This window comes from Nothobranchius furzeri, chromosome 17, assembly GCF_043380555.1.
Source record: "Nothobranchius furzeri strain GRZ-AD chromosome 17, NfurGRZ-RIMD1, whole genome shotgun sequence".
In the NCBI taxonomy this organism is placed as follows: Eukaryota; Metazoa; Chordata; class Actinopteri; order Cyprinodontiformes; family Nothobranchiidae; genus Nothobranchius; species Nothobranchius furzeri.
In genome coordinates this window covers 50,621,922-50,647,722 of record NC_091757.1, presented here as the reverse complement: position 1 = coordinate 50,647,722, position 25,801 = coordinate 50,621,922, and the positions used below count along the sequence as shown (strand labels likewise).

Sequence of the window (25,801 nt, the reverse complement as noted above, 5' to 3'; positions counted from 1 at the left end):
AGGAGGATTTTTGAGAAAGTATCAAAGCAGTGTTGATGAAATGAAGTTTGGCACAGACAAACACAAACTCTCCAACCAGTTTTACTCTCTAAAGGGCGACGGCAACAAATGTGTCCAACAGAATTCTGCATCAGAGACCAGTGGGGAAATCACAATTGTACTTGGAGAAGAAGAATACAGCCAGGCGGTTGGAAAGACTGTGAAGTCCGTTGTCAAAGCTTAATTTTGATGGAAATCCCCTGTTGTTTTCTTGGGAACAGCACAGAATCCTCTTGTTAACCCGGGGGAAGGCGATGGTCCTCTCTGACTCATCTTTGATCACGATGGCATGCTTCAAAACACTCAGATTCCCACTTATACACAAAGATGTGCCAGAATAAGACTGCTCTGTGGCTCCTGATATGACAGATAAGAGAGAAAATGCATCCGCTTACCATTTCCTCCCTTTTCTTCTGCCCCAGTTTTGGTTTTCTCCCTCTCCGGTTTTAGCATGGATGGTGAGATCTTTTTAAAGGACTGAACAAACCATCCAGAGATGCGCAGTAAGGTTCTGCTTATTAAAAGGTCCTGGAGATGTTCAGTCGCTTTGATTAGAAAATACGTATAAAGTGCTGTGAACATAGAAAATACAAAAACAAAAAGGAACTGGGACTAATTTCTAAATTGTATTTCAAGCAGTCAAAGCCATTTTCACCATGAATGTGCCACACAAGCTGTTTGGTTATCAGGAACAAATTCATTGTGACATTTCTGTTTCTAGATAAATGTGTCACAGATTTGCACATTTTTACCTTTCTAACCTTTTTTTCACAGTCAAGTAGAATGTAGTTTACATGTTTATTTCATAATTAGTATTAAAGGTGTCCTAGAATATAAAACCAAATTTACCTTGCTGTCTCTACTGTACCAAAACACCCGTTGTCTCTGACCTGCTTTCCTTTGTAAATTCGTAAACATGTAAACGTTAGAAAACCTGTGAGAAAAGCTGGTTTAACACAACATAAGTTGCAACACACACTTAAATTTTCATGTCCCAACCCACTTCACCATCAGCATTGCATACATTGCAGACTCTGCAATATATAAACGTTGGTAACGGTAATGCTAACTGCGAAACAATGCTAGCCCGAGCTACTGCTAACATCCTTGCGGCTGTGTTTGTTGACTTGGCTAAAGCCTTTGACTCTGTCGACCATAACATCTTACTTAGCAGGCTCAAACATATAGGACTTTCCCGGGCATCCGTGGCATGGTTTAGAAGTTATATCTTAGGCTGTACGCAAATAGTGAGAACAGTACAACAAAGGCTTACCAATCTGATCCTCTACCTCTATCTATGGGTGTACCTCAAGGTTTGATACTGGGCCCAACCTTATTCAAAATCTATATTGATAACCTAGTTCATGCTGTTGACAGTTCCCAAATACATTTATATGCAGATAATGCCATTTTATGTGCATGCAGTTCTTCCTTGAATGCAGCTTTGTCCTCCTTTCAGCACAGCTTTAATCATCTTCAGCACGCTTTCTCCAACCTTCATCTTCATTTAAACACAAGTGAAACAAAGTTCATGATCTTCAACTGTAACTTACCGCAATCAACTTTCCACCATAGTATTGTTTCCCTGGATGGCCCAGAACTACAACTTGTCAGTCAGTTCCTATAAGTATCTGGCTTAACAGCACACTTTCATTTGACATTCACATTAATTCTTTACTTTCTAAAGTCAAGTCAAGAATTGGGTTTCTATACCGCTACAGGTCATCCTTTACTTATTCTGCAAAGCAAACCTGGGTCAAAGTGACAATCCTTCCCATCTTAGATACGGTGACATCATTTATAGAACAGCTTCCAAATAACTTCTTCATAAACTCGATGTCATTTAGCACTCAGCAATCCATTTCATCGCTGGTGCCCCGTTCACTACACATCATTGTGATCTGTACTCACTCGTTAACTGGCCATCACTCCATTCCCGCAGGTTGTTTTATTGGTATCAGTTCATATACAAAACAATCATCGGTAGAACACTGTCATATCTTCGCTCATTACTCATCACTTCCAACAACCAGCGCAATTTACGTTCCAGTAACTTAATCTCTATGGTTATTCCCAAAGCTCACACCTCTTTGGCTGCTCCTCATTCCAGTTTGCTGCTTCCAACGACTGGAATGAGCTGCAAAAATCCCCAAAGCTCACTGCCTACATTCCATTATCTATCTTCAACAATTCATTGCAATCAATAGTTTCTGATCAATGTGCTTCTGAGGACTTGAAGACTGTTTTTAGTCTGTTTTGATTGCTTGTTCATATTATATGTGAGAACAGTCCTTTGTCTACATGTAACTGTTTTATCTTGTTTTGGCTTGTGGCTAGATCTCCATCTGGCCAATAGGCCAACATTTGGTTAAATAAAGATTAAATAAAAAATAAGATAAAATAGAGATGATAGAAAAATAAAGAAGAATACTGGCGCACCCCTCACGTTCCAGGATGTACTGGGAATATCTAGACTAAAAATGAATGATAGATGGATCCACAGGTTGCAATTTGGAAAGATATGTGTCAGAATTGATCCCAACAGATCTGGTGAATTTCAGATAAATTACATCATACCAAAAGTCAAACATTGTGGTGGTCAGGGGCTGCTTTGCTGATTCAGGACATGGGTTTTTATTTGTAATTGATGGATCCACTAATCCTGTCCTCTGTCAGAAAATCCTAAAGAAGAATGCCTGACCTTTGACCTTAAACAGGTCATTCATGTTGGAAAACCCTAGCCTGGCAAGGTGTCTTATACATACAATATGTGAACATAGTCTGACCACGACACATGGATTGCTCTCAGTCGTGCGGCAGGAACTACAGTTGTCTTTCAAACTATCTCCACATGCTATCAAACAATGAACAACATGATGTACTCACTGCTACGAATGTCAGTCAACAGGGCAGTCCTCTATACACTGTCAAAAAAGGCATGAATACACACTTTTTCTAAACAAAGAACTTAAGAACCGCTATCTACTCTTGACTCAAATTGAAGCCTAAGTTTACATAGTCCAAAGCTGATGTCGAAGCTCTTTCAAAAACAAGCCGACGCCATCTTAGTTTTGCTCAGTTGCAGTAACACCCCTCCCACCAAACCAATGGAGTGCTGTGATTGGCCCACCAAGCCAATGGAGTGCTGTGATTGGCCCACCAAGCCAATGGAGTGCTGTGATTGGCCCACCAAACCAATGGAGTGCTGTGATTGGCCCACCAAGCCAACGGAGTGCTGTGATTGGCCCACCAGACTGGTCTGGGCTGCTGAGGTTCCAATGGAGCATGTTTAGACCCACGCGTAGAGCAAACTCATTTTGCTTCTGCAACTGTCTGCCTAGATTTATAGGCTAGGAAAATCACCCAATGGGACTAAATTAAAACTATTCAGCAAAGAACAGTGAGCTATCTTAGATTATCTTTATCAGACATTAAATTCATAGACTGAAATCAATTTCCCTCTGGGATTAATAAAGTATTTTTGAATTGAATTGAGTTGAATTGATTGGAAACTAATTAGGTAGACTAATGCCGGGCGTACACTGTGCGACTTTTTCACTTTTTTGAGCCGATTTTCCAGTCGTGCGAGAAGCCACGACATCGGGGCGAGTTTTGCGCCGAGCGGTCGTGTAGTGTACAGGGGGTTACGAGAGGCGATTAACACCACGTGACCAGCCGCCGATCAGCAGTCGTGAGGTCGCACGGACTTCTGGTGTGTTTAATATTTCGCTCGTCCCTCGTGAGGGTATCGCACTGTTGAAGCGGCGCTGCGAGCAGCTGCGAGCAGCTACGATCCAAAAAGTATCAGAACCGCTCACGGCGCATGCGCGCGCGATCCTGCATCAACGCCGGCCGGTCGCTCGCTATTTCCCTAATAACACACGCTGTGCGGTTTTGTTTCTACATGTTTTTTTACTCACAAAGATTGTCAAGAAAGCGTGTTTGTCGTGTTCATGTCAAATTAAACTGATCACAAAACACATATTTACTTTCTTTATTTCGTTTCCTCATCCAACCCCCATAAATCCCTGTGTGTCCTCCTGCAGCACTCCCGAAGGACAACAGGCAAGACAAAAAAGTCTGACGTGTTGAGTAAAAACTGCTATTTTTAGCACATTTTTAGGGCCGATGTGTTGCTACCAGACGTACAGTGTGAGCAGTCAGGTCGCATGCGAGAACTGGGTCGTGCAGTGTGAGCACACGACTCGTGAGATCTGCTCTGCGAGGAAGTCGTACAGTTTGAGCTGAAGCTGAACGCTGCGAGTGAAAAAGTCGCACAGTGTACGCCCGGCTTAAGAAAAAAACAAAAATAGAAAAGCTATTTTCTAAAAAGGAATACATTTTCACACATTCAGACAAAATGGTATCTAGAAACAGTCAATATTAAAGAAACTGTGATAGTATCAAGAAAACGTGAGGACATATGCAAGACTGCTGGAGATGTGCACCAGCCCCCATGCGACCCTGCGTGGATAAGCGGGTAAAGAAAATGGATGGATGGATATGCTGAAGCAGCCCAACATCTGTTTGAATGACTACAAGCTTCCATCAGAAAACTGAGCTGACCACACTAAAAAGTTAGCGACGTTAGCTCAACACAAAGTCAATGTGATTTTCATTTATATAAAGAATTGGTCCATTGTTCGCAACCTTTCTTGTTTCTTACAGATTATTTTCTGTTTTATCAATGTTTCTTCTTGTCTTTTATTACATAACAACTTGGATAGATTTAAAAAAATAATTTTTGCAAAACCAGTTCCTGAAATTTAGATGCTTGTTCTGCCTCAAAGTGTTTTTGTTGGACCATGATTGTGTTTCGCTGCTAATGAGGAAGTCCTACTGTTGTGCACTAATGCCCTTTTTAGCGCGTTCTAGATTCTTATTTTAGTTCAGGTCAGGACTCTGCGGTGGCTGGTCCACGTGTGAAAACGACGCTCTCCTGAGCCTCTCCATTTCATCCTCTTGTCATCATGTTAAATTCTTTCAAAGTAAGTTCTGGTATTTTTTTAACAGGACTTTGAGGACAATTAAACAAATATAAATGGATTAATAGGGAAGGAGCATGGGACGAAGAGTTTTAATGAGGACCATATCTTATTTGTGCTTCAACCTCGATTTATCAATTAATCAGCAAGGATACTTGGAGAGGAACATAAAATATAGGATTCAGAGTGGAAAATGTGCCATTCAATGCCATAACTTTAACTTTCAAGAGAGTTTTATGACACTGCTGGCAGCTTAATTAGACCACTGTTTATTGTAAAAAGTACAAAATATTCTTGATCTACTTTTTACAGGACAGGAAAAAAACTTTCTTAGTGTCTTTGTCATCCTTGTGCAACTAGCCAATATGTATGCCTTTAAAACATGACTAATTGTAGAGGACCTGAGGCTGAATGGTATATTAAATCCTCATTGCAAGAAAAATGTGGCAATGTCAGCATTACAAATGCCAAGTGGGCTGTGACTGCTGAGGACGAATTTTTAATGGGGATGTTTAGAAATATTGGTTGAATTTCCTTGCTTGAGTCAGCGGGCCTCAGACTCGTGTCACTTGACTTTTGAACCTGTTGGAAAAATCTGCACGACAAATTTTCTCTCAGAATAGTCAGAGGAGTCGTCACAGGAGGCTGGAATTTAGGTGCAGCGAGACAGAAAGTGACAGAAACGTGAGAGGCCTTGGCCACCTAATAGTGAATTAAATAAGTCATTTGTAAACAAGTTGTGATGTAATTCAAATACTTTGTGAATATGCTGCAAACAGATGAGTTACAAGGCAGTATTTTTGATTTGGGCTAAAAGCTTAAGGGATTTTTATGTGTAATCACTGCTTAAATCTGGTTAAAACGCTTAGATGTATTTTCTCTGACAGAGGTAACAATCGATCTGAAAAACTCAAACTGTTTTTGTTGTACATAGGTTAAACTTTTCAAGTTGCAAAGTTTATTTTTTTCATATTCAAAGAACCAAAAGAATGCTTAGCAGTGCACCAGTATGCTGAATTTACCCGAACTGGCATCCACCTAATTACCTCCCCTTTTGGGGGAGCCGGGCTCCCCTCCCCCACAGTTCGAACCCTGACCAAATCAAAGTGAATACATCTGTAAATTTGCCCGTTTTCTTGCTCTATGACAAATTACATCATAATTTCAATATTCATTCTTTCTAAAATCAAGCAGCCTTAGACCATCCTTCAAACCTTCAAAGCTTCTTTGAGTTTGCCAGTCATTGACACAAAAGTAAATACAAATGGCACCAAAACCTACTCTTTCAAAAAAACCTCCAACCAAGGTGGACATTTGCTACTTCTACGTCGTCAGCATTTGTTGTGGATGTAAATAATCGAGGTACGATCTGTGTTAAGACTCACATGCTTGTTTTTACTAACTTAACTTCTGCTGTTTGTAGAAGAACACAGGAAATGGACGACATAAGGATGGTTACTGCGCGCCGCTGAGTTTTTTCATGTCCAAAGAATGTTTTTCGGCAAACATGCCACCATTTTTGGGAACTACTGCCTCCTACAGCCTTGGCATGCCTATAAATGTGCTTCATAATGCCTTGATTTGTTATTTATCTTAGCTGAAAACAAGGTGGTGACCCTCTCTCTCTCTCCTTTTTTTATGTGAAGGGGAAGATATTTGCAATGGTTTTACAAAACCCCAACCATGTTTGTATACAGCCTTAAAAAGTTCAAAACATTGTCATAACTTGTAGAATCAAGTGACACATCTCAGGGGAGTATTTTAATTAGGGATGCACCGATACGATACTGGTATCGGTATCAGTGCCGATACCGATACCAGTATCGGTAAAAGTTAACCGATACCAGGAACCGATACCAATGCAGTTGCTTCAAAATGGCTTCACTGTAACTTGTCATTTCTGTTCACCTAATATTTTAGTTTTGTGACGATTTCCATTCATATATTTTACTTTTTATCTACCTCACAGTTTTTTCCTGTTGAAAACAGAGAAGAAAATAAAATCTGTATTCCAAATCATTGCATTTTTTGTGTGTGGTAGAAGTATCGGTATTGGCAATCCGTATCGGCGAGTACTCGGATCCCAGCATCGGTATCGTATCGGTTTGGAAAAAGTGGTATCGTAGCGTCCCTAATTTTAATCACAACAAATGATGAAACATTCAGCTTTTTAAACATGCATTTAAATGTGACTTTCTATTTGCATGAAAGGCAAGGTTGGATAAACAAAAATAAACACGAACTGAAAGAATCAGTTATGATAAAACATGCAAATGCTGAATCTTAATGCAGATGAACTGGCGAGGCACTCAGAGATAAATAAAAGTGCTGTGCATCAAATTGTTGAAGCTATTGGGACGACCGACAGTAAACTGTTCTTTCTTATCTCATAGATGTTTACACACAAACACATTCATTTGGATTCAGACTGAGATTTGTGTGCACTTCCTTCCCCCTTGATTCCAAAAGAATACAAGCACTGTTTTCCCCACTCAATTAAAACCCAGCTTTGCTCACTGTGAGGAACTGATTGGTTTCTTTCTGCTACGTGTAAAAGAACATCAGCCTAAACCTAATTTCCAGGGAAAAATATTTATGCACAAACAAATATTCATTTATTTCTTTTGAGACTGTGCCGATCATAATTAAAATCTGGAAGGTTTGATTAAATAGTTTCAGCTAACGTAAACTAGCTGATGTGAATCAGTCAGGCGCACCTGATAACCTGATAATGAGCTCAGTGCTGGAGCAGTCAGGATAAATCACTACTTATTGATTGCACCATACTTACCTTCAGCCACAACCCTATTGCTCCAGTCCGATGGTCCCACTCAGTCTGTGCAATAAACAAAATAAAACTGAACCAATTAGAGATGTTTACGTTGGCGTAACACTGAGCTTTTGAGTAATTCACTCTCAGCTGTGTATCTTTGCAGGGGAACAGTTAACCTTAAACCTGGAACATTACAAAGTCCGCCCGTGACCTTGCGTGCATGACATACTCTCTTTTGCTCTTTGTGTCGCCCTGCCGCTTCTGTGCAGTCACCTTGTTCAGGGAGGATTACACTTCTGCTGCAAAAGCACATGAGATTACATTCCTAATATCGTGAGTGTCCTGAGTAATGTGCTTAACCTGTGCTGCAGGGAGGGATGGAGGAAATATTTTGCATGCAGTCCCTACCTCTGATGTGAAACTGATGACAAATGGAGGATAGACTTCCTGACCTGTGAGGATCACTTGCACGTGTTAATTGGCTGTCGTGCTCGTTTTTAAAAGTGGAACTGATGCATTTGTTTCTTTTTTGATGGTCACCTGGCTCACTGCCCACTCCCACATCCTGCTTGGCACTCACGGAGGATTTTGAGGGGAGGTGCTTTGGGTGGGTCCCTCATGTTTTATGCATTTTTCCTGTTCCCTGTATCCCGTCGGCGCTTTGCTTCTTGCAGGACGCCCGAGAAAGGAAGGGGAAGGAGCGTCGTGGTCATGTCTGGATGGCTTCACAGTCAGAAGTTTGCAAATTGCGGAGAGACTGAGCGCATTGTCCTGTCCTGCACTGAACATCTGCTGCAGCAAGCACTTAGCAGACATGGACGCGCATGGAGGAAGCGGGGAGCACATGGAGTCCGGACTCAGCTATCAATTCCTCCTCCGTAGCCTGACTTCAGGGACTCGTTGCCCTGTTCCAAGCCGCAGTTATTGAACTCCTGCCTCGTTATGCGTAAATGGATCGATGTTTGGCTCCTGCTGTGCTCGCTCGTGATTTTTACCATAAAGTTGAACAATCCGGACGCGGAATATCTAGTAACTTAATAAAACTTGCAATAATATTATTTATTTCCCTCAAAACACCTGACTTGGAGTTGCCACTTCCCCTCCCCCCTTTTTAAATAGCTTTAAATCTAATGCAACAAAAGTGTTAAATAAGAAAAAATTATATATTAATATTTTTTAAACTAACGAGAGGAGGAGGATGGAAGCTGCTTGTGGGAAGGTGGGGACGGGGTCTTTGGTGGCCGGCGGCGGAACAGGCGTGAGCGCAAAAGCGCCCAAACATCTGTGGAGGCAGCAGAACCAGGCGACGCTCTCTCCGCTCCACCACGCGCTGGCAGTGCGCAAGAACAACCGCGTGAGACAAAGAGGCTTTTCGGACACCGAGAGATACCTCAACCCGAGGAACATGGACCGGACTTACGCAGTGGACACGGGCCACCGACCCGGGCTGAAGAAGTCCAGGATGTCGTGGCCGTCGTCTTTTCAAGGTCTTCGACGGTAAGAAACGAAATAAATAAATAAAATAAAAGCCAAACAGCTTCTTCATCTGCTGGGTTGTGATTATTATTTAATTGTCCTCGGTGAAGATGGGCGTTGGGAGCCCGCCTCGTGCGTTAGAGCGAATTAGCAGCTTGTATTTAACTTTGGCCAGGATTTTGAACTCGGTTTTACATCACTTTTTATTTAATCTCACCCTGAAATTTGCCAAGACGTGATGGTGAAACTGCATTCCATGTAGAAATAAATAAACAAACATAGAATTGGTGATAAATCACCACTTCTCACACGTTATTGTTGTGATTGAAACCCCACAGCTGTTTAATTTCGGTCATCCAGACGCGCCAGCCTCGAGATGTCCAATCCTAAAACGCGAAAATAAGATTTTAATCAACCAAGTTGTTATTAAAGTCGAATGCTTAGATTTATACCGCATATTTTTCAGTTTTCTGTAGGCTATAATTGCCACACTGTGCAGACACTGATGCATGTTCCTGTGCATTGATAAGCACCAGTGGGAGTAATTGGTTGGCTTTGAACAGAGAAAGGTCAGAGGACATCTTAATATGTGCAGTTTCCTCAAAACTGCACACACACACAGGCATTTCTAGTGATGCAGAGATGGGGTTTTAGCTGATTTAAAAAAAAATATTATTTGACATTGCATTGCTTTGTGCAGGAGGATGTTGTAGAATCTCACAATAGGATGTTAAGCTCTCCAGAGTTTAGGGCATGTTAACAGCAGTTGTAGTGAACTGGATACATATGGACAAAAAAGCATCAATCCTCACAGACAGCTGGGGTGTGCAGGGAAATGTTTCTGCTCTAATTACTGACTTGTTCTCGGAAAGAAGAAAATGAAGAAGGAGGAGGAGGAAGAGAGAGAGAGAGAGGGGGGGGGAAAGACAAAATGTAATGCAATCTGAGAAGGTCACCTCAGCTCATCGGCTTAAGTGAATGCTGCAGATGGAAGTTTCTGTCAGATGGCTGGATGTTTCTTGTCAGTCCTCTTTCTTGCATGGATGCGGGAGTGGATGAGTGATAACTCGCCTGCAGGTTCAGTCGCCGCTCAGCATCAGAAAGTGCACTGGCTGACAGACAGAACGGTTCCTGTCACAGTTAGCGGAACAGTCACTCAAGAGGAGGAGTGAGAGCACAAAGTGATGTGATGTACCAAAACACTCGTGCGATGCTAAATTTGGTTCTAGAATGCATAAAAGGTTAAATAAATAAAAAGGTATGCAGTTCTGAGTCACTGAATGTCGTTCAAGAGCTATTCACATTTGCTTCAGGAGGGAAATTAGGCTACAATTAGATTAACCCAAACAAATCAGATTTCACACAGGAGACTAATTACGTAAGAGGCTCGCTGCTCGGTACATACAGAAAAGCTTACACTGGGCCCCAAAAGGGTTATTAAAATGGTTGTTTATGAGCACCAGATGGATGTTTGTTGCAATATTCCATACTTTATTGCCCTTGGCTGCATTTTTAAAGAGTAATCTTTGAGTTATGAATGTATACATACACATCACATTACAAGAAGTAATAATTTTTTATAAATAGGGCTGTGCAAATAAGTAAAGAAACGTATTTGCAGCATGTAAAGATCTTTGTTACGTTCGTACTGCCTTGGTTATCCAGTTTCATTTTCTTTAGTTCTTAGTTGTACACAGATAAGGGTTTGTTGCTACCTTTGCTGACATGTTTCCATGTGCACTGCTGCCTTTGTCAGAGCAACCACCAGATGGTGATGACGTCACTTCCTTTTATCTGTGGGCAGCAGAGAACGATATCGCCCTCTGCTGCCCGTTCCTTCTTCGCTGATCCCCGTGTCCCGTGAGTGGCCCAGCATGTAAACTCCTTCGTCCCTGTTCATGGCCCTGGGTCCACGTCTCCTTCTTTGGCCCATCTTTTGATTCAGCATCCGGCGGTTGCTCTGACGAAGGTGGCAGTGAACGTCGAAACATGTCATCAAACCCTTAATCGCTCCGTGTACAACGAAGAACTAAAGAAAATGAAAGCGTGTAAAGACCATTGTCAGAATTAGTCCAATTCCACTTTGCAAGCATGCTTTTATTTGCCCCTTCTACGCTTTTATGAGGCTAAACTCACGTACTTTGCCTTTAAAAAATTGTACAGGCAGAACGATGGCAGAACAAGGGCTAAACACCCTGGCAGTGTATGATGGAAGTCATTCCTCCATAAATTCATTTATACTTTGTATATACTTTGAGTTGTACCATCCTGTAATATTTTTCTGTACAGTTCTGTTTTCAAATATAGAAAAAACTACATATTTGCAGAGTTTCAATAGTGAATTTTACAGTGAAACAATCACAAAACAGCGATGCTAAGCCTAACCTGTAAAGGTGCATTTACACTTGTCTTTATATTGCTGCCCATGCGTTGTCCATGCAGAGCCAATCGCTTTTTCTTCTTCTGCTTCCCTGCATTTCCTCCCATTCTTAGCCGGCCCAACGCTCCCACCTATGGATCGATCAGTCTCTTAGCTACCTGCTCAATTAATCGAATTTTAATCACGATTACGATCTGAGTTTTGAACGATTATAAAAAACAAAACAAGCCGATTATTTGCTCCTCCCGCTTGCGCTGCCCTGAGTTGCAAATGAAGCGCTCCTCCACAGTGTTGCCAACTTAGCGACTTTGACGCTATTTCTAGCAGCTTCTCAGACCCCCTTCTTGACTTTTTAACTTACAAGTACCCAGTGAACACCTCAGAAACATCTCTGGTAACCCTTAGCTACTTTCTGGATAACTGTCGTCGACATTTCCTGCAGGTTAGCTAAACACTCCGCGTGCGCTCCGGACCATTCTTCAGGACATTAGGAAAGGGAATGATGCAGTGATGTGTCAGTCGCTAAAGAAACGGCTCTCAGAGTCGGCTCCCTGTTGGATTAACCAGAGTGAGTGACACACACACCGTACCTGCGGACTCCTGAGCCGCTAAAAACAGCTAAATGTGCGCGTGCGGCGTGCTAAACACACGTGCAGCTTGCCCCTGATTGCTGTGAGACCAGGTTGGGGGGTGGGGGGTGCAGCTGTGGTTGGGACAATTATTACATTAACTGATGGACCTGTAAATAAATAGTTTATAAATAAGGTAGAAATAGATAGAAATAAGTTCCTCACGCTGATAAATAATAACTAATCTCTCTGAGGACACGGTGCTAGTGCACTCTCCTACAGCACCTTGACACGACTCAATACATGTTATGCAACATTTTGTAAACATCAATTTATTTGCATGTATTTGTTATAAATGCCACTGCATAATTCTTACTGTCAGTATTTGCAAGATATTGGTATTTGGGTCTGTGCTGGTTAGACTTAAATGAGTTAAACCAAGGTCTATAACCCTTGGGTCATAAACTATGAGCTGTAAGTATATTGGTCTTTTTATCCTGGGAATCAGGAGTTCTTTTAGTGATCATCTTGTTTCTTATTTTTGTCCTGATTGTGCCCTGAGCAGTTTTATGACTGAATAAAAACAAATAAAATCAACATAAATTGAAAAATCGTCCTAAATAATCGTGATCTCAATTTCAGTCACCGTAATCGTGATTATTATTTTTGCCATAATCGAGCAGCCCTAGTGTCTACTTCCTGCATGCTCAAATCACTAGCAATATGGATGCAGTGGGGTAAACATCTTGTCTGACTCGGACAGGAGCGAGGACTGGCTGCCTGCTGTGCGCGCGCTTGCATGGGAAAGGAGCTAGAATCTTCTGGCGCTGAGCCATCGCTGGCAGCAGCCATGAAGCTCATGCAGGGGTGCGGGGAGTGGCTAAGAGTGTACTATTTTATTTTGTTACATGGACTGTAGTACCTAAATTTGACCTCAGGTTGTCATTCTTGCTTCATGCACCTTTAAAAACATTTGTTTAATATGCTTTTTCAAAAGTAATTTTGATTATTTCTAGTGTCGTTGCAAAATGTATACTTTCATACATTTTAATCTCTGCTAAACAGCTCAACTCTGCCACCTGCTGAGGTGATCAGCGTTTGAAGTCTCAGGGCCTGTACCAATCTAATACAGATCTAATCTGCTGATGATGTTTTGTCAAATGTTTCTTTATCTCAAAGAACTATAATTACCAGAATACCCAAATCTTTTAACCTCCTTTTTGATAAACGTGAAAATTGTGATTCTATTTGTAGAGTTCAACACGAAAGTGCTGTTGTTGCTAACATAAATTAACCATAGTGAAAAATCTGATTGTTGAGTTTAAGATTAGCCGATCACCAACTCTGCCAATCAGGCTGAATACTGGCTTTCATTTAACTCATTGAATAGTCTAATTAAATTAGGGCTGAAGCAATTCCTCGAGTACCTCGAATAATTGGAGAACAAAAAAATCCTCGAGTCAAATTATCTGCCTCGAGGCTTCGTTTAATTCATGTTTAATTAATTCATGGCTTTGCAGTCGCCCGGGGTCATGTTTCACCCGGACCGAAACAAGTGACGCACATACACACTGCACTGAATGCACACGCGAGTAGCAAATGTAACTTAACTTTCTCTTAAGCCATGGCGGACAACGTGGACCCCGGTGGAGTGCGAAAAAGACTGGAAATGTCAAAGGTGTGGGACCATTTTTCATGTCGTAAGGCGGGAAACGTAGTCCAGTGTAAATACTGTAAAATGGATTTAGCCTACCACAACACCACATTCCTCCATGCTGCAGCACCTGACCAGGAAACGTCCACGTGTAAATGTCACTTCTGCAAGCCGACTCGGGGATCCGCTATATATTCTGCGGACGCTGTGCGACTTTTTCATTTGTAGCACTCAGTTTCAGCTCACACCGTGCGTCTGGTAGCAACACTTCGGACCTAAAAATGTGCTAAAAATAGCAGTTTTTACACAACATGTCGGACTTTTTATTGCGTTGTTATTGATGTCTGTTGCTCCTCGGGATTGCTGCAGGAGGACAGTTATTTATGAGAGTGGCGGAGGAAAACGAAAAAGTAAATAAATGTTTAGGGATGGGTACCGAATTCGGTACTTTTTAAGGTAACGACCGAATTCCACAGTACCGATCGAGCACCGATTCACTTCATTTGAAACGGTGCCTCGTTTCGGTACCCGTCCTTCATAACGAGAACTTGCCTAGACAGCTGCGCATGCGCAAGAGCGTTATGTCATCGGTCGCTGCGAGCGAGCTGTAAACAGCAGCATGGTGAAACCAGCGACAACAATCTAAGTGAGACATCCTCATCTTAATCTGCTCCGGTAGGTAAATAGAATGTTTAAGATAATGTTAGCTTGACATGTTAGCTTCCGTTTTGCAAATGGTACGTTTGCTTTCTCCTCGGAACTCTGAAATTCCGACTGGAAGAACATGAACGCTCTCTAAAGTTTGGCTTCACTTTACTAAATGCGGCGGGTGATTGGGTGAAAATGAAACCAGCGACAACGATCTAAGTGTGAGGCATCATCGTTTAAATCTGCTCCAGCAGCTAAATAAACTGTTTAAGATAAGGTTAGCTTGATATGTTAGCTTCCATTGCCACCATTGTTATCATCTAATGGTGCGTTCGCTTTCTCCTCAGAAATTCTAACTTCCCAGTAGGAAAAATCAATGAAAAAGGACGGCAAAAGGAATGAAGACACACAGTAAATTTAGTTCACAGTAAAGATGTTTGCTTCAGTTTAATTATCAGCTTATAAAACTACAAGGACGATGTTAAAATACAAACAGTTGTATGTTATTTATCGTGATATTTATCAAATATGGTTATATCTTGAGAAAAATATATATTTAATTATAAATGAGAATTAAAATATTAAACATTCAAAAGTATCGAAAATTGGTTCCGTTAAGTACCGGTATCGATTCCTAGGTACCGGGAATTAGTACCGAATCGATTCAAATGTCAAGGGTACCCATCCCTACGCGGCAAACATGCTTTCTCGACAATCCTTGTTATTGTGTGAGAAAAAGTGTAGGAATTAAAACGGACGCGTGTTAACAGGGAAATAGCTGGCGAGCCATGTTTGAGCATGCGCTGTGAACGGTTCTGGTGCTGGCAGATTCTCGCACGAGGGGAAAATCGGCTCAGGTTGCATACTTATTTTTTGCACAGGCATTTGTTTACTGTGAAGTAAAGTTGAAGTGCTGACGTTTTGAAAACTAATTTTGAATAAAACTTGAAGAATAACTGGCAATTGCTTGCTCATTTTAAGAGGTCTTTCATATTTTATAACATGCTATTTGATTTAATGATTTACAAAAGAGTAGAGTACTCGATTAATCGATAAAAGATTCGATAGACTACTCGATTACAAAAATATTCGATAGCTGCAGCCCTAAATTAAATAACCATGAATTTAACATTCATCAGAATGATGAGCGCCATTTAAAGGATTCAGTTTATGCACAAATTTAGTAGAAATGAGGTGTATCATGAAATCTAAAGAGCTGCTGTTGACAGTATTCTGAAGCTTCATGTTTTCCAAGAGCGTTAATATGTAACCCTTTGTCTTGACCATTGAATTAGTCCATCTGGCCTTTAACTGAACGTTTGCATTGAAAACCCTTTCAGATTAGCCATGCAGCGGTCTTGGCCACACAAAATAGTAGAAAACCTTTTTCCACTCTAGACTCCAGGCTCTCCTGAGCCGACGTACTTCTGGTATGTGATGCATGCGCGGTTTACACCAGAACCATGATTTGAACCAGTTGAACACCGCAGAGGTTTGCATTTCTTCACATTAAAACCCCCAGCTATCAAGACGTGTTTGCAAGTCGGCCTAACGAGACATGAATGCTGATTACATCAGACAGAAACGAGGTCTGAAGCTGTGCCTCGGTCGAAAATTAATAAGAAGCGCCAGCTTGCTTAACACGTACGGCTGATATTTGTTCTAATGTCGAAAGAGTGACGGAACATTTTTGCCTGAAAGGACTGGTGGTGATGCAACGTGTGCCAAGTGGCTGATTCTGTGCAAGGTCCGGCACCCTCAAGGTGAAGCACGTCCCCAGAATGTGTCAGTCTTTTCCATGGCGAGGAGCTGCTCAAGGCTTCTGTGACCTCAGTAAGAATGTGGAGTGTCCTTTGATGAGGAGATGGCATCTCTCCCATTCCTCTCCTGCTGCTTGCCTGTGCCTACCATGGGGAGGCTGCAGGGGGTCTCTTTATCTTCAGGACATGTCAGTAAAGAGAAAGAACATGATTTCTTTCTTTCTTCATTTGTTCAATCCTAAATGGACATTTGATGGTTCAGTATGTGGATGGAAAAGTGTCAAAAGAAGAAAAAAGGGAAAAGACTGGAGTTAGCTGTTTTTGGATACTTTGTCCATTACTGGAGATGGAGAACTTTTGTACCACTGCCCTGTCAATCTGCACTTCTTTTAACAGCCCGGCATTCTTTTCTTTTTCAGCTAGTCCTCCTACTCCGACTGGCATTTGCAGAGCGAGGCTTTTAACCAGTAGGAAGTATAACCCCTGGCTATGTCATTAGATCCCTAGAGTGTTCATGGCGGAGGCAGGGACTGCTGTCGGGCATGGGGCGCTATATATATATATATATATATATATATATATATATATATATATATATATATATATATATATATATATATATATATATATATGTGTATATATATATATATATAGTGTGTGTGTGTGTGTGTGTGTGTGAGCTAGCCGGTGCCTTAATCACAGACAGACTGCGTCAACTTCTGCAACTCCACAACACACACCCGTTGTACGTTGGCCTCGTCTCGTCTCGTCTTCCTCCGCTTATCCGGGTCCGGGTCGCGGGGGCAGCATCCCAACTAGGGAGCTCCAGGCCGTCCTCTCCCCGGCCTTGTCCACCAGCTCCTCTGGCAGGACCCCAAGGCGTTCCTGGACCAGATTGGAGATGTAACCTCTCCAACGTGTCCTGGGTCGACCCGGGGGCCTTCTGCCGGCAGGACATGCCCGAAACACCTCCCCGGGGAGGCGTCCAGGAGGCATCCTGACCAGATGCCCAAACCACCTCAACTGGCTCCTTTCGATCCGGAGGAGCAGCGGTTCTACTCCGAGTCCCTCCCGAATGTCCGAGCTCCTCACCCTATCTCTAAGGCTGAGCCCGGCCACCCTACGGAGGAAACTCATTTCGGCCGCTTGTATCCGCCATCTCGTTCTTTCGGTCATTACCCAAAGCTCATGACCATAGGTGAGGATTGGGACGTAGATCGACTGGTAAATCGAGAGCCTGGCTTTCTGGCTCAGCTCCCTCCTCCCCATGACAGATCGGCTCAGCGTCCGCATCACTGCAGACGCCGAACCAATCCGCCTGTCGATCTCCCGATCCCTCCTACCCTCACTCGTGAACAAGACCCCGAGATACTTAAACTCCTCCACTTGAGGTAGGACCTCTCCCCCGACCCGGAGGTGGCAAGCCACCCTTTCCCGGTCGATTTCCGGTTGTACGTTGGCACTTTGAGGAATGTGGAAATGGTCCATAAGGTCAAACGAGCTCTTTGCAGTCATACGCTTTTCCATTAGCAGAGATTAGCATCAGATTGCATGCAGCTTGGGTAATGAAATGAGAAGTAATGTTTTTTCACTTTATGAGGTTTACTGTCATATTTTAAGTAAAAAAATACAAGGCAAGCATTGCTACGGCTGATATTTATTTGAAAAACTGCCCCTTGTCTCGGTCTTATCGATCTGCTCATTCAAACAGAAGAAGGAAAGTGTATTGGGTGTGTTTCTTATAAAACTACAGATGTGAGTTAGAAGTTAATGATGCACACACACAGTGGAATGCAAAGCCAGTGAAGACACCCCTTTTATCTCTAATTAACATGTGCTGTTTAGTCCTAAAGGCCTTGTTCATGTCCGAACACGTTTTCGATGTCTACAAGGTAGTTGTTACACCAAAATTCATTTTCATGATGCAACTTTTTTTTTTTAGAAATTCTTTCCATAAAAGACACACAAAAAAAGAACTGGATTTTCTTTTCATCTCAGCTGGAAGTTATTTGAGATGGCAGGGCTGAGTTTATAAAAGCATCTTACTGTTTATTTTGATATAATTTCAGCTATTTGATAACTACTGAAAAACTCAATGACTCTTCTACTTAATGGCCCTCCTGGGGAACCGTAACCCTCTATTTGCATATTTTCTTGTACGTAAATCCAACAGTGACACTTACAGGAAAATAAGTCCTTGACTAAAATAGTTTATTGAGAATTTGGTCTGTTTGGGGGGGGAAAAAATCACTGACGCCCAGTGGGAATGTGTATCGGTGAAATTCCGGCGATCCGATGCGTATCATGATACAGGGGAGATGATACGATATGTATCACGATAAATCGCAATACATTCAGCCAGATGGTATTAGCAATTTTTTTAGGCTGAAATTATTGTAGGAAAATTCAATAAACAGTTCAAACTGATACGTAACATTTTTAACATGAGGTATCTGAACTATAATAGAGGGATTTACAATTAAGTTGTGGAAACAAAACCCATTGCACACTGCTGCCGACTAGCGGTTGGCATTTGAATTGCACCAAAAGAAAATACACAAATGTTTGCATTTAAAATCTTCCAAAAATTCGATACGCGGCTTTTGAATATGGATGTATCGCAGGAAAAATATTTCACGACTCAAACATCTAACTAGTTAAGTTAATCAAAGAAATGAGTAAATTAGTAAACTGACCAAATATTAAATATTCAAAACTGGTAAATAGTAAGAAATTTGAGTTAAATAATTTTTGGAGCATTTACTAAGCAGATGTTATTCAGTAGCATAAATATACATTTAAATTAAGTTCTGCAGCAGCATCGGGCTGCCCAGAGATGTGCCTGACTTTAAATCGGCATAACTAAGGAGTTATATCGGCCGATGCCAAAGTATATTAAAAATGGTAAATATTGGACCAATAAATCGGTCTATCGGTTTCTCAGTGCTTGCAACGGTGTTGAAGCAACTCTTCTGACATGAAAGTAACATTGACTAAATTCAAGAAGATGACATCATCATTCCATAAAAAGTTAAGGCACACTGTTTATTTGATGGACCCAGTTTCATGTTTTGAACGTAATATTTGGTCTTTTTCATTAGATAATTATTAGAATACAAATTTCAGTTGAAGGAAATCATCATCAAGCATCTAATTTACTTCCTCTTCAGGTTTTCCTCATTGTAGCTGATTACTCAGGAACTTGTTGGCATCTGTTGTTTTAAAATATTGATCAGCTCGTAAATTAATACTAACCAAAATAATTTGATGCAGTTCAACAATTTTAGTTGAAGATGGGTGGCTGAGTTTTATTCTGAAGATTTGTTTTATTTTAATAAATGGAAGCAATATTTTATTTTAATGCGTGTGTGTTACATGTTCAGACATTTGACTTTGTCAAAGCCACATAAAAAATTCTGAAAACAGCTTTGCACAGGTGAAAAAGTGAAATTGCTCAATAATGAAGCAATGCATTTTTACCAAATGGATTGGAGCCTAAAGTTGGGAAAGTTAATGTTTAACGCACACCTCCTCTATGTGCAGCTCTGCTGATGGATGGGTCAGATGGATTCTGTCTGGGGATCCTGTTCATCAAATGTCAAAACTAGACGATGTCCAGCACATACAGCAAGCCTGTGTGTAGCCGGCTGCAGGAAAAAGCTGTTGTCTGTCAGTGGAGGTGGAACTGCAACTCCAGCAGTGTGTGAAGCAGAGAAAAACATTTTCACCAGCAGGAACAGGCTTTTGATTTTCATAGCCCTCTCCTGGCTCTATTTTCCCCCTTCACTAGTCATCTGTTAGCCTAATAAAATGCATGAAAACCGTTTTTGAAGGACACCCGTTGTTGTGAGGGGCTGTGAGCTGAAGGCTTTCCAGACTGCCTGCTCGAGGCTGGGTAAGTCCCTTAGCTCCTGGCTGGCTGTGCTGCTCTGATCATATTACACACAACAAGGTGATAAAGACTGGAGCTGAGGGGGCAACTGGTGTGTTGTGGGGTCTGCTAATTGCTTTGAGGCAGACAAGATGCATTGGTCATTGTTTTCAGGATGTTTGTATCGGTGCTGCCAGGATGACCATCTACACATAGTATTTTAGTATATTACCTGACAAAATGTGTGTAAATAACTTAAAATGTTGTTTTTTTTTAAGAAGACCATTAAATACCAAGTTTACTTCTGTTTTCAATACATTTCCAGTGGCCTCTAGTAGGGGTAGAATGATATGTTGGTCGGCCAATATATCGAGCCGATATTTACTGTTATTTATAGGATATTTTTTCTCAGTAAAGCCGATTTAAAGTCAGGCACATCCTTGGGCAGCCTGGTGCTATTGCTGACGTTGTCTCATGTCAGTTCTTTTGTTCGCTCTTCCTTCTTCCATCTCAGGAACATTGCTAAGCTGAGTCCCATTCTGTCCCGCTCTGAACTTGAGACAGTTCTCCACACCTTCATCTCCTCACGCTTAGACTACTGTAACTCTCTTTTCACGTGTCTGAGCAGAACCTCCCTGAACCGTCTACAGGTGATTCAGAACGCCTGTGCTCGGCTTCTGACCAAGTCCTCCAAACACACCCACATCACCCCGCTTCTCCTCCAGCTTCACTGGCTGCCAGTCAACTTCAGGGTTCATTTCAAGATCCTGGTTCTGGTCTATAGGGCCTTACATGGAAAAGCACCATCTTACATTGGTGATCTTCTTAGTCCCTACACCCCCAGCAGGTCCCTGAGGTCCAGTGATCAAAGCCTACTGGTTGTGCAACGCACCAGGCTAAAGACCAAAGGTGACAGATCATCTGCTGCTGTGGCCCCAAGACTCTGGAACTCTCTCCCCCTGAACCTGAGATCAGTGGACTCAGTGGTCTCCTTTAAAAAGCAGCTGAAGACTCACCTGTTCATGCTGGTTTTTGTATGACCTTCTTCACCTTCCTCAGGATCCACTGCTCTTTCCCATTCACTCCCTCTATCTTTCTTTACATTTTTTAATCACAATTGCCTATTTTTTGTTAATTTTAATTATATTTTTAATGATTTTCTAAATTATTTTTTATATTTTACATTTTTTGTTTTTGTGAAGCGCCTCGTGATTTTTATCTTGAGAGGCGCTAAAGAAATGATCTTTTCTTCTTTTTACATTCACGAAAATCTGCATAATAAATACTCTAACTTTCATTAGGTGTCTTGACTTTAACATTGAGCAGTGCAAGTTAAGATTTAACAGTTAGTAAAATTCAGAGTGCCGATTCAGCTTTTTGTGCATTAACCAATGTCATTAGTGATATTTTAGCATAAAAATAAGGTGGAAAATGTCTAGATATTGGCTATAAAAATCAGCAGTACATATTGGCCATTGGCTGACCACGATTGTACGTATCGGTGCCGGCAGTTATAATATCGATCGACCTCTAGTCTCTAGTATAAAAAATGCCTTGTGAGTCAATCTCTGTGGGGCAAAAACTCTGTTTCATGAACTAAAAATGAGCCAGGGGAGAGGTGAGCAGAAGACCGCAGGTTTGGTGTCTTTTTTCCTGATATTCAGACATCTCACCTCTGATTGGCTAACAGCAATGCAACTTTAGTTTTGCTCTGCAACATGGAAGTTTTATCTCCACAAACAACAGAAGCCTGAAGGAGTAGTTGTGGAGTTGCTAATGCTAACAGTTAACCTCTACTAGCTCTACTCTCTCCTGGATGCTAAATCAATAGCAGCCTTCCGAGGTCTCGAGCCAAGATGGGTGAGTCCATGAATGCAAATTTTCAATGAGACAATAAATTGACTGGCTTTTCTATAGGGGTAGAAGACTTTTCATGTTTAGCCTACATGTGAAACTCAATGATCGATCAATTAAAAAGATATCAAGTAAAAACTGTAGATTTCTCATGCCATGCTGCATCAAGGAGATCACATTGGGTGAATCTTACTGGGGGGGGGGGGGTGTTTATTAGAATCTAGCAATATGATAATCACAAAACAGGGGTGCGGATATGATATACAGTATTGTGATACTAAAAGCCAGGCAATATTTGCAATTTATTAGTCTGAAATTCAGCAGAAAATTCAGGTGAGACACTTAAAGAGCAAGTCACCCCCTAAAACAAACTTACTTCACTCCCTCTTCATGTTTGAAAAATGCAACAAATGCCGTTGCCTAGCAGACCAAGAGGGCGGAGCCGCTAACAAATACACACACACAGGCTCACAACAGCATTGTGACATCATAATGTACCAGTTTACATCATAGCATACCTCTTAGCCAATAGCGGTGGCAGATTTAAATTCAAAAACAGTGCAGAGTTTTTACCTGACGACGGCGCAACACTGACCGTTAGGCAGAATAATTAAATTTTAACTAAGATGCACTGAAGTACCAAACTATTGACTACACGTGTCTACAGCACAATTAGACACACATTTATGTAGTTTATCAGCAAAAAAAAGTTGATTTGGGGGTGACTTGCTCTTTAAATGATGCATCAAGCATTTTTGCAAGATCTTGATATTCTGTCAGAAATCTGCTGCCACCTAGCAGTCGGGGTTTGAATTGCACCAAATGAAACGCAGTAGATGTTTGCATATAAATTCTTAATAAAAAGTCCATACTCTGCGTTTTAATATTGATTCAGTATCATAAAACAGGTATTGTGATATTTCAGTGAATCGATAGTTTCTTACATCCATACTAACAAATAATTGATTCCAAATCAGTTGAAACAGTCTTTAAGGTTGCAGCAAATAAAAAGGCACTACTCACAGCATGCCAGATGAAATCTATAACCTGGCAGCAAGTTCCGACATTTAAAATAGGATTTTATTTGCCGCACACAAAACAAACTTATCTGGTCTTGAAAGTCTCTGATCCATTTTGATTGTTTGTTACTTTTAGATTATTTTCTTTCCCTCAGCTTCAGATGATTATTTTTCCACTCAACAGATTCTCTTTTAATCACTTTCCTCCCGAGATGCCTTTTCTTCATTTCTTGATTTTATTGACGCGGACCCACTGCTTAGTGCAAATTACCTCTTACTTATTCACATTGTATCCTCTCCTTACACCTTTTGCAGTTTCTTGCTTTCACACGTTCATATCTGCAGCTTCCCCCAAAATTTGTCGGCGTCTTGCCCCTGAATGATTTGCTTCTGAGGGCCACTTGCCTCCTGTCACATCTGTCTGCCGTGGCGTGCCTGGATCTGAACTGGCCTTATCTGGTCATGAAATATGAAAGTAACCCTGCAGCAGATCCACATTACCTGAATGTCTGCTTTTATTTAGCACTACTCAAATGTCAACAAACCTAAATAAAATTAATTTAGTCTTTTGAATAGCGTTTGAATTTCACCAATAATGAGTTACTTCTACATTAGTATTTCTCTCTGAACTGCATCTCTTTTATCAGTAAAATGTAGATGGAGGTATTTTTCTGGATTTCATGTTTTTAATAAGAGCTGAAATAGAATGAAATGGGGAAATTAGCTCTTTAATTTTCCTTGAATTGCGTTTCTTTGGAACTCTTAGCTGAAAATTTATTTTAGTCTTCGCAAAATGATATATTTAAGATAAAACATCCGGAATTGGTCCCTTACAGGGCTTACTGCTGGTAAACTGCAGGCACTTATTAGATGCAGAGATGTTGTTTTACCAAGGCTGTCCCATTATCATTGAAAACTGGGACAGAGAGGCATTATCTGCCAATAGCAACCAGAAAAGCACAAATCGGAACGTGAAAGAAAGTCTCGAGTTTTTCAGATGATAAAACATGATGAAACTGTGACCTTTCCAGGGTGTACTCTACCTCAAGTTCAAATGGAGATGGGATAAGCTCCAGTCCCTTGCGGTACTCCACTGGATAAAGTGGAAAAAATAAACTGGTGAATAGATCACCTCCACTGAGGTTTTGACCAAAGAATTTCCACATGAATGTTAACACAATTTTAACTTTTTATAGACATATATATCCACAACTATTGTTAAATTATCGGATATAGTGAGTATAGAAAAGAACCTCCCCCTTTGGTAGACTTTAATTTTGTAAACACAAATAATCATTTTTTACATTGTAGAAAAGAAGAAATACAGGTCCTTCTAAAAAATGAGCATATTGTGATAAAGTGCATTATCTTCTGTAATGTACTGATAAACATTAGAATTTCATATATATGAGATTCATTACACACAACTGAAGTAGTTCAAGCCTTTTATTGTTTCTAATATTGATGATTTTGGCATACAGCTCATGAAAACCCAAAATTCCTATCTCTAATAATCAGCAATTTCATCCGACCAATAAAAGAAAAGTGTTTTTAATACAAAAAAAGTCAACCTTCAAATAATTATGTTCAGTTATGCACTCAGTACTTGGTCGGGAATCCTTTTGCAGAAATGACTGCTTCAATGTGGCGTGGCATGGAGGCAATCAGCCTGTGGCACTGCTGAGGTGTTATGGAGGCCCAGGATGCTTCGATAGCGGCCTTAAGCTCATCCAGAGTGTTGGGTCTTGCGTCTCTCAACTTTCTCTTCACAATATCCCACAGATTCTCTATGGGGTTCAGGTCAGGAGAGTTGGCAGGCCAATTGAGCACAGTAATACCATGGTCAGTAAACAATTTATCAGTGGTTTTGGCACTGTGAGCAGGTGCCAGGTCGTGCTGAAAAATGAAATCTTCATCTCCATAAAGCTTTTCAGCAGATGGAAGCATGAAGTGCTCCAAAATCTCCTGATAGCTAGCTGCATTGACCCTGCCCTTGATAAAACACAGTGGACCAACACCAGCAGCTGACATGGCACCCCAGACCATCACTGACTGTGGGTACTTGACACTGGACTTCAGGTATTTTGGCATTTCCCTCTGCCCAGCCTTCCTCCAGACTCTGGCACCTTGATTTCCGAATGACGTGCAAAATTAGCTTTCATCTGAAAAAAGTACTTTGGACCACTGAGCAACAGTCCAGTGCTGCTTCTCTGTAGTCCAGGTCAGGTTCTTCTGCCACTGTTTCTGGTTCAAAAGTGGGTTGACCTGGGGAATGCGGCACCTGCAGCCGTTTTCCTGCACACGCCTGTACACGGTGGCTCTGGATGTTTCTACTCTAGACTCAGTCCACTGCTTCCGCAGGTCCTCCAAGGTCTGGAATCGGTCCTTCTCCACAATCTTCCTCAGGGTCCGGTCACCAGCGTGTGTGCAACGTTTTCTGCCACACTTTTTCCTTCCCACAGACTTCCCACTGAGGTACCTTGATACAGCACTCTGGGAACAGCCTATTCGTTCAGAAATTTCTTTCTGTGTCTTACCCTCTTGCTTGAGGGTGTCAATGATGGCCTTCTGGACAGCAGTCAGGTCGGCAGTCTTACCCATGATTGCGGTTATGAGTAATGAACCAGGCTGGGAGTTTTTAAAAGCTTCTGGAATCTTTTGCAGGTGTTTAGAGTTAATTAGTTGATTCATATGATTAGGTTAATAGCTCATTTAGAGAACCTTTTCATGATAAGCTAATTTTTTGAGATAGGAACTTTGGGTTTTCATGAGC

The 25,801-nt window shown here is 41.4% G+C and overlaps 1 protein-coding gene across 5 annotated transcripts in view; it reads left to right on the top strand.

Annotated features, from left to right (window-relative positions):
- Positions 1-25,801, top strand: part of pde4d (phosphodiesterase 4D, cAMP-specific) — a 284,880-nt gene that overhangs the window by 63,652 nt on the left and 195,427 nt on the right. Inside the window, exon 1 of one of the 5 annotated variants that reach the window (XM_015972828.3) lies at positions 8,780-9,294. The exons of the other annotated variants lie outside the window; for them this stretch is intronic. Coding sequence (XP_015828314.1) covers positions 8,996-9,294 — 299 coding nt within the window. The 5' untranslated portion in view covers positions 8,780-8,995. Of the gene's footprint in view, positions 1-8,779; positions 9,295-25,801 lie in introns of those variants that run through there. 5 annotated transcript variants of the gene reach the window in all.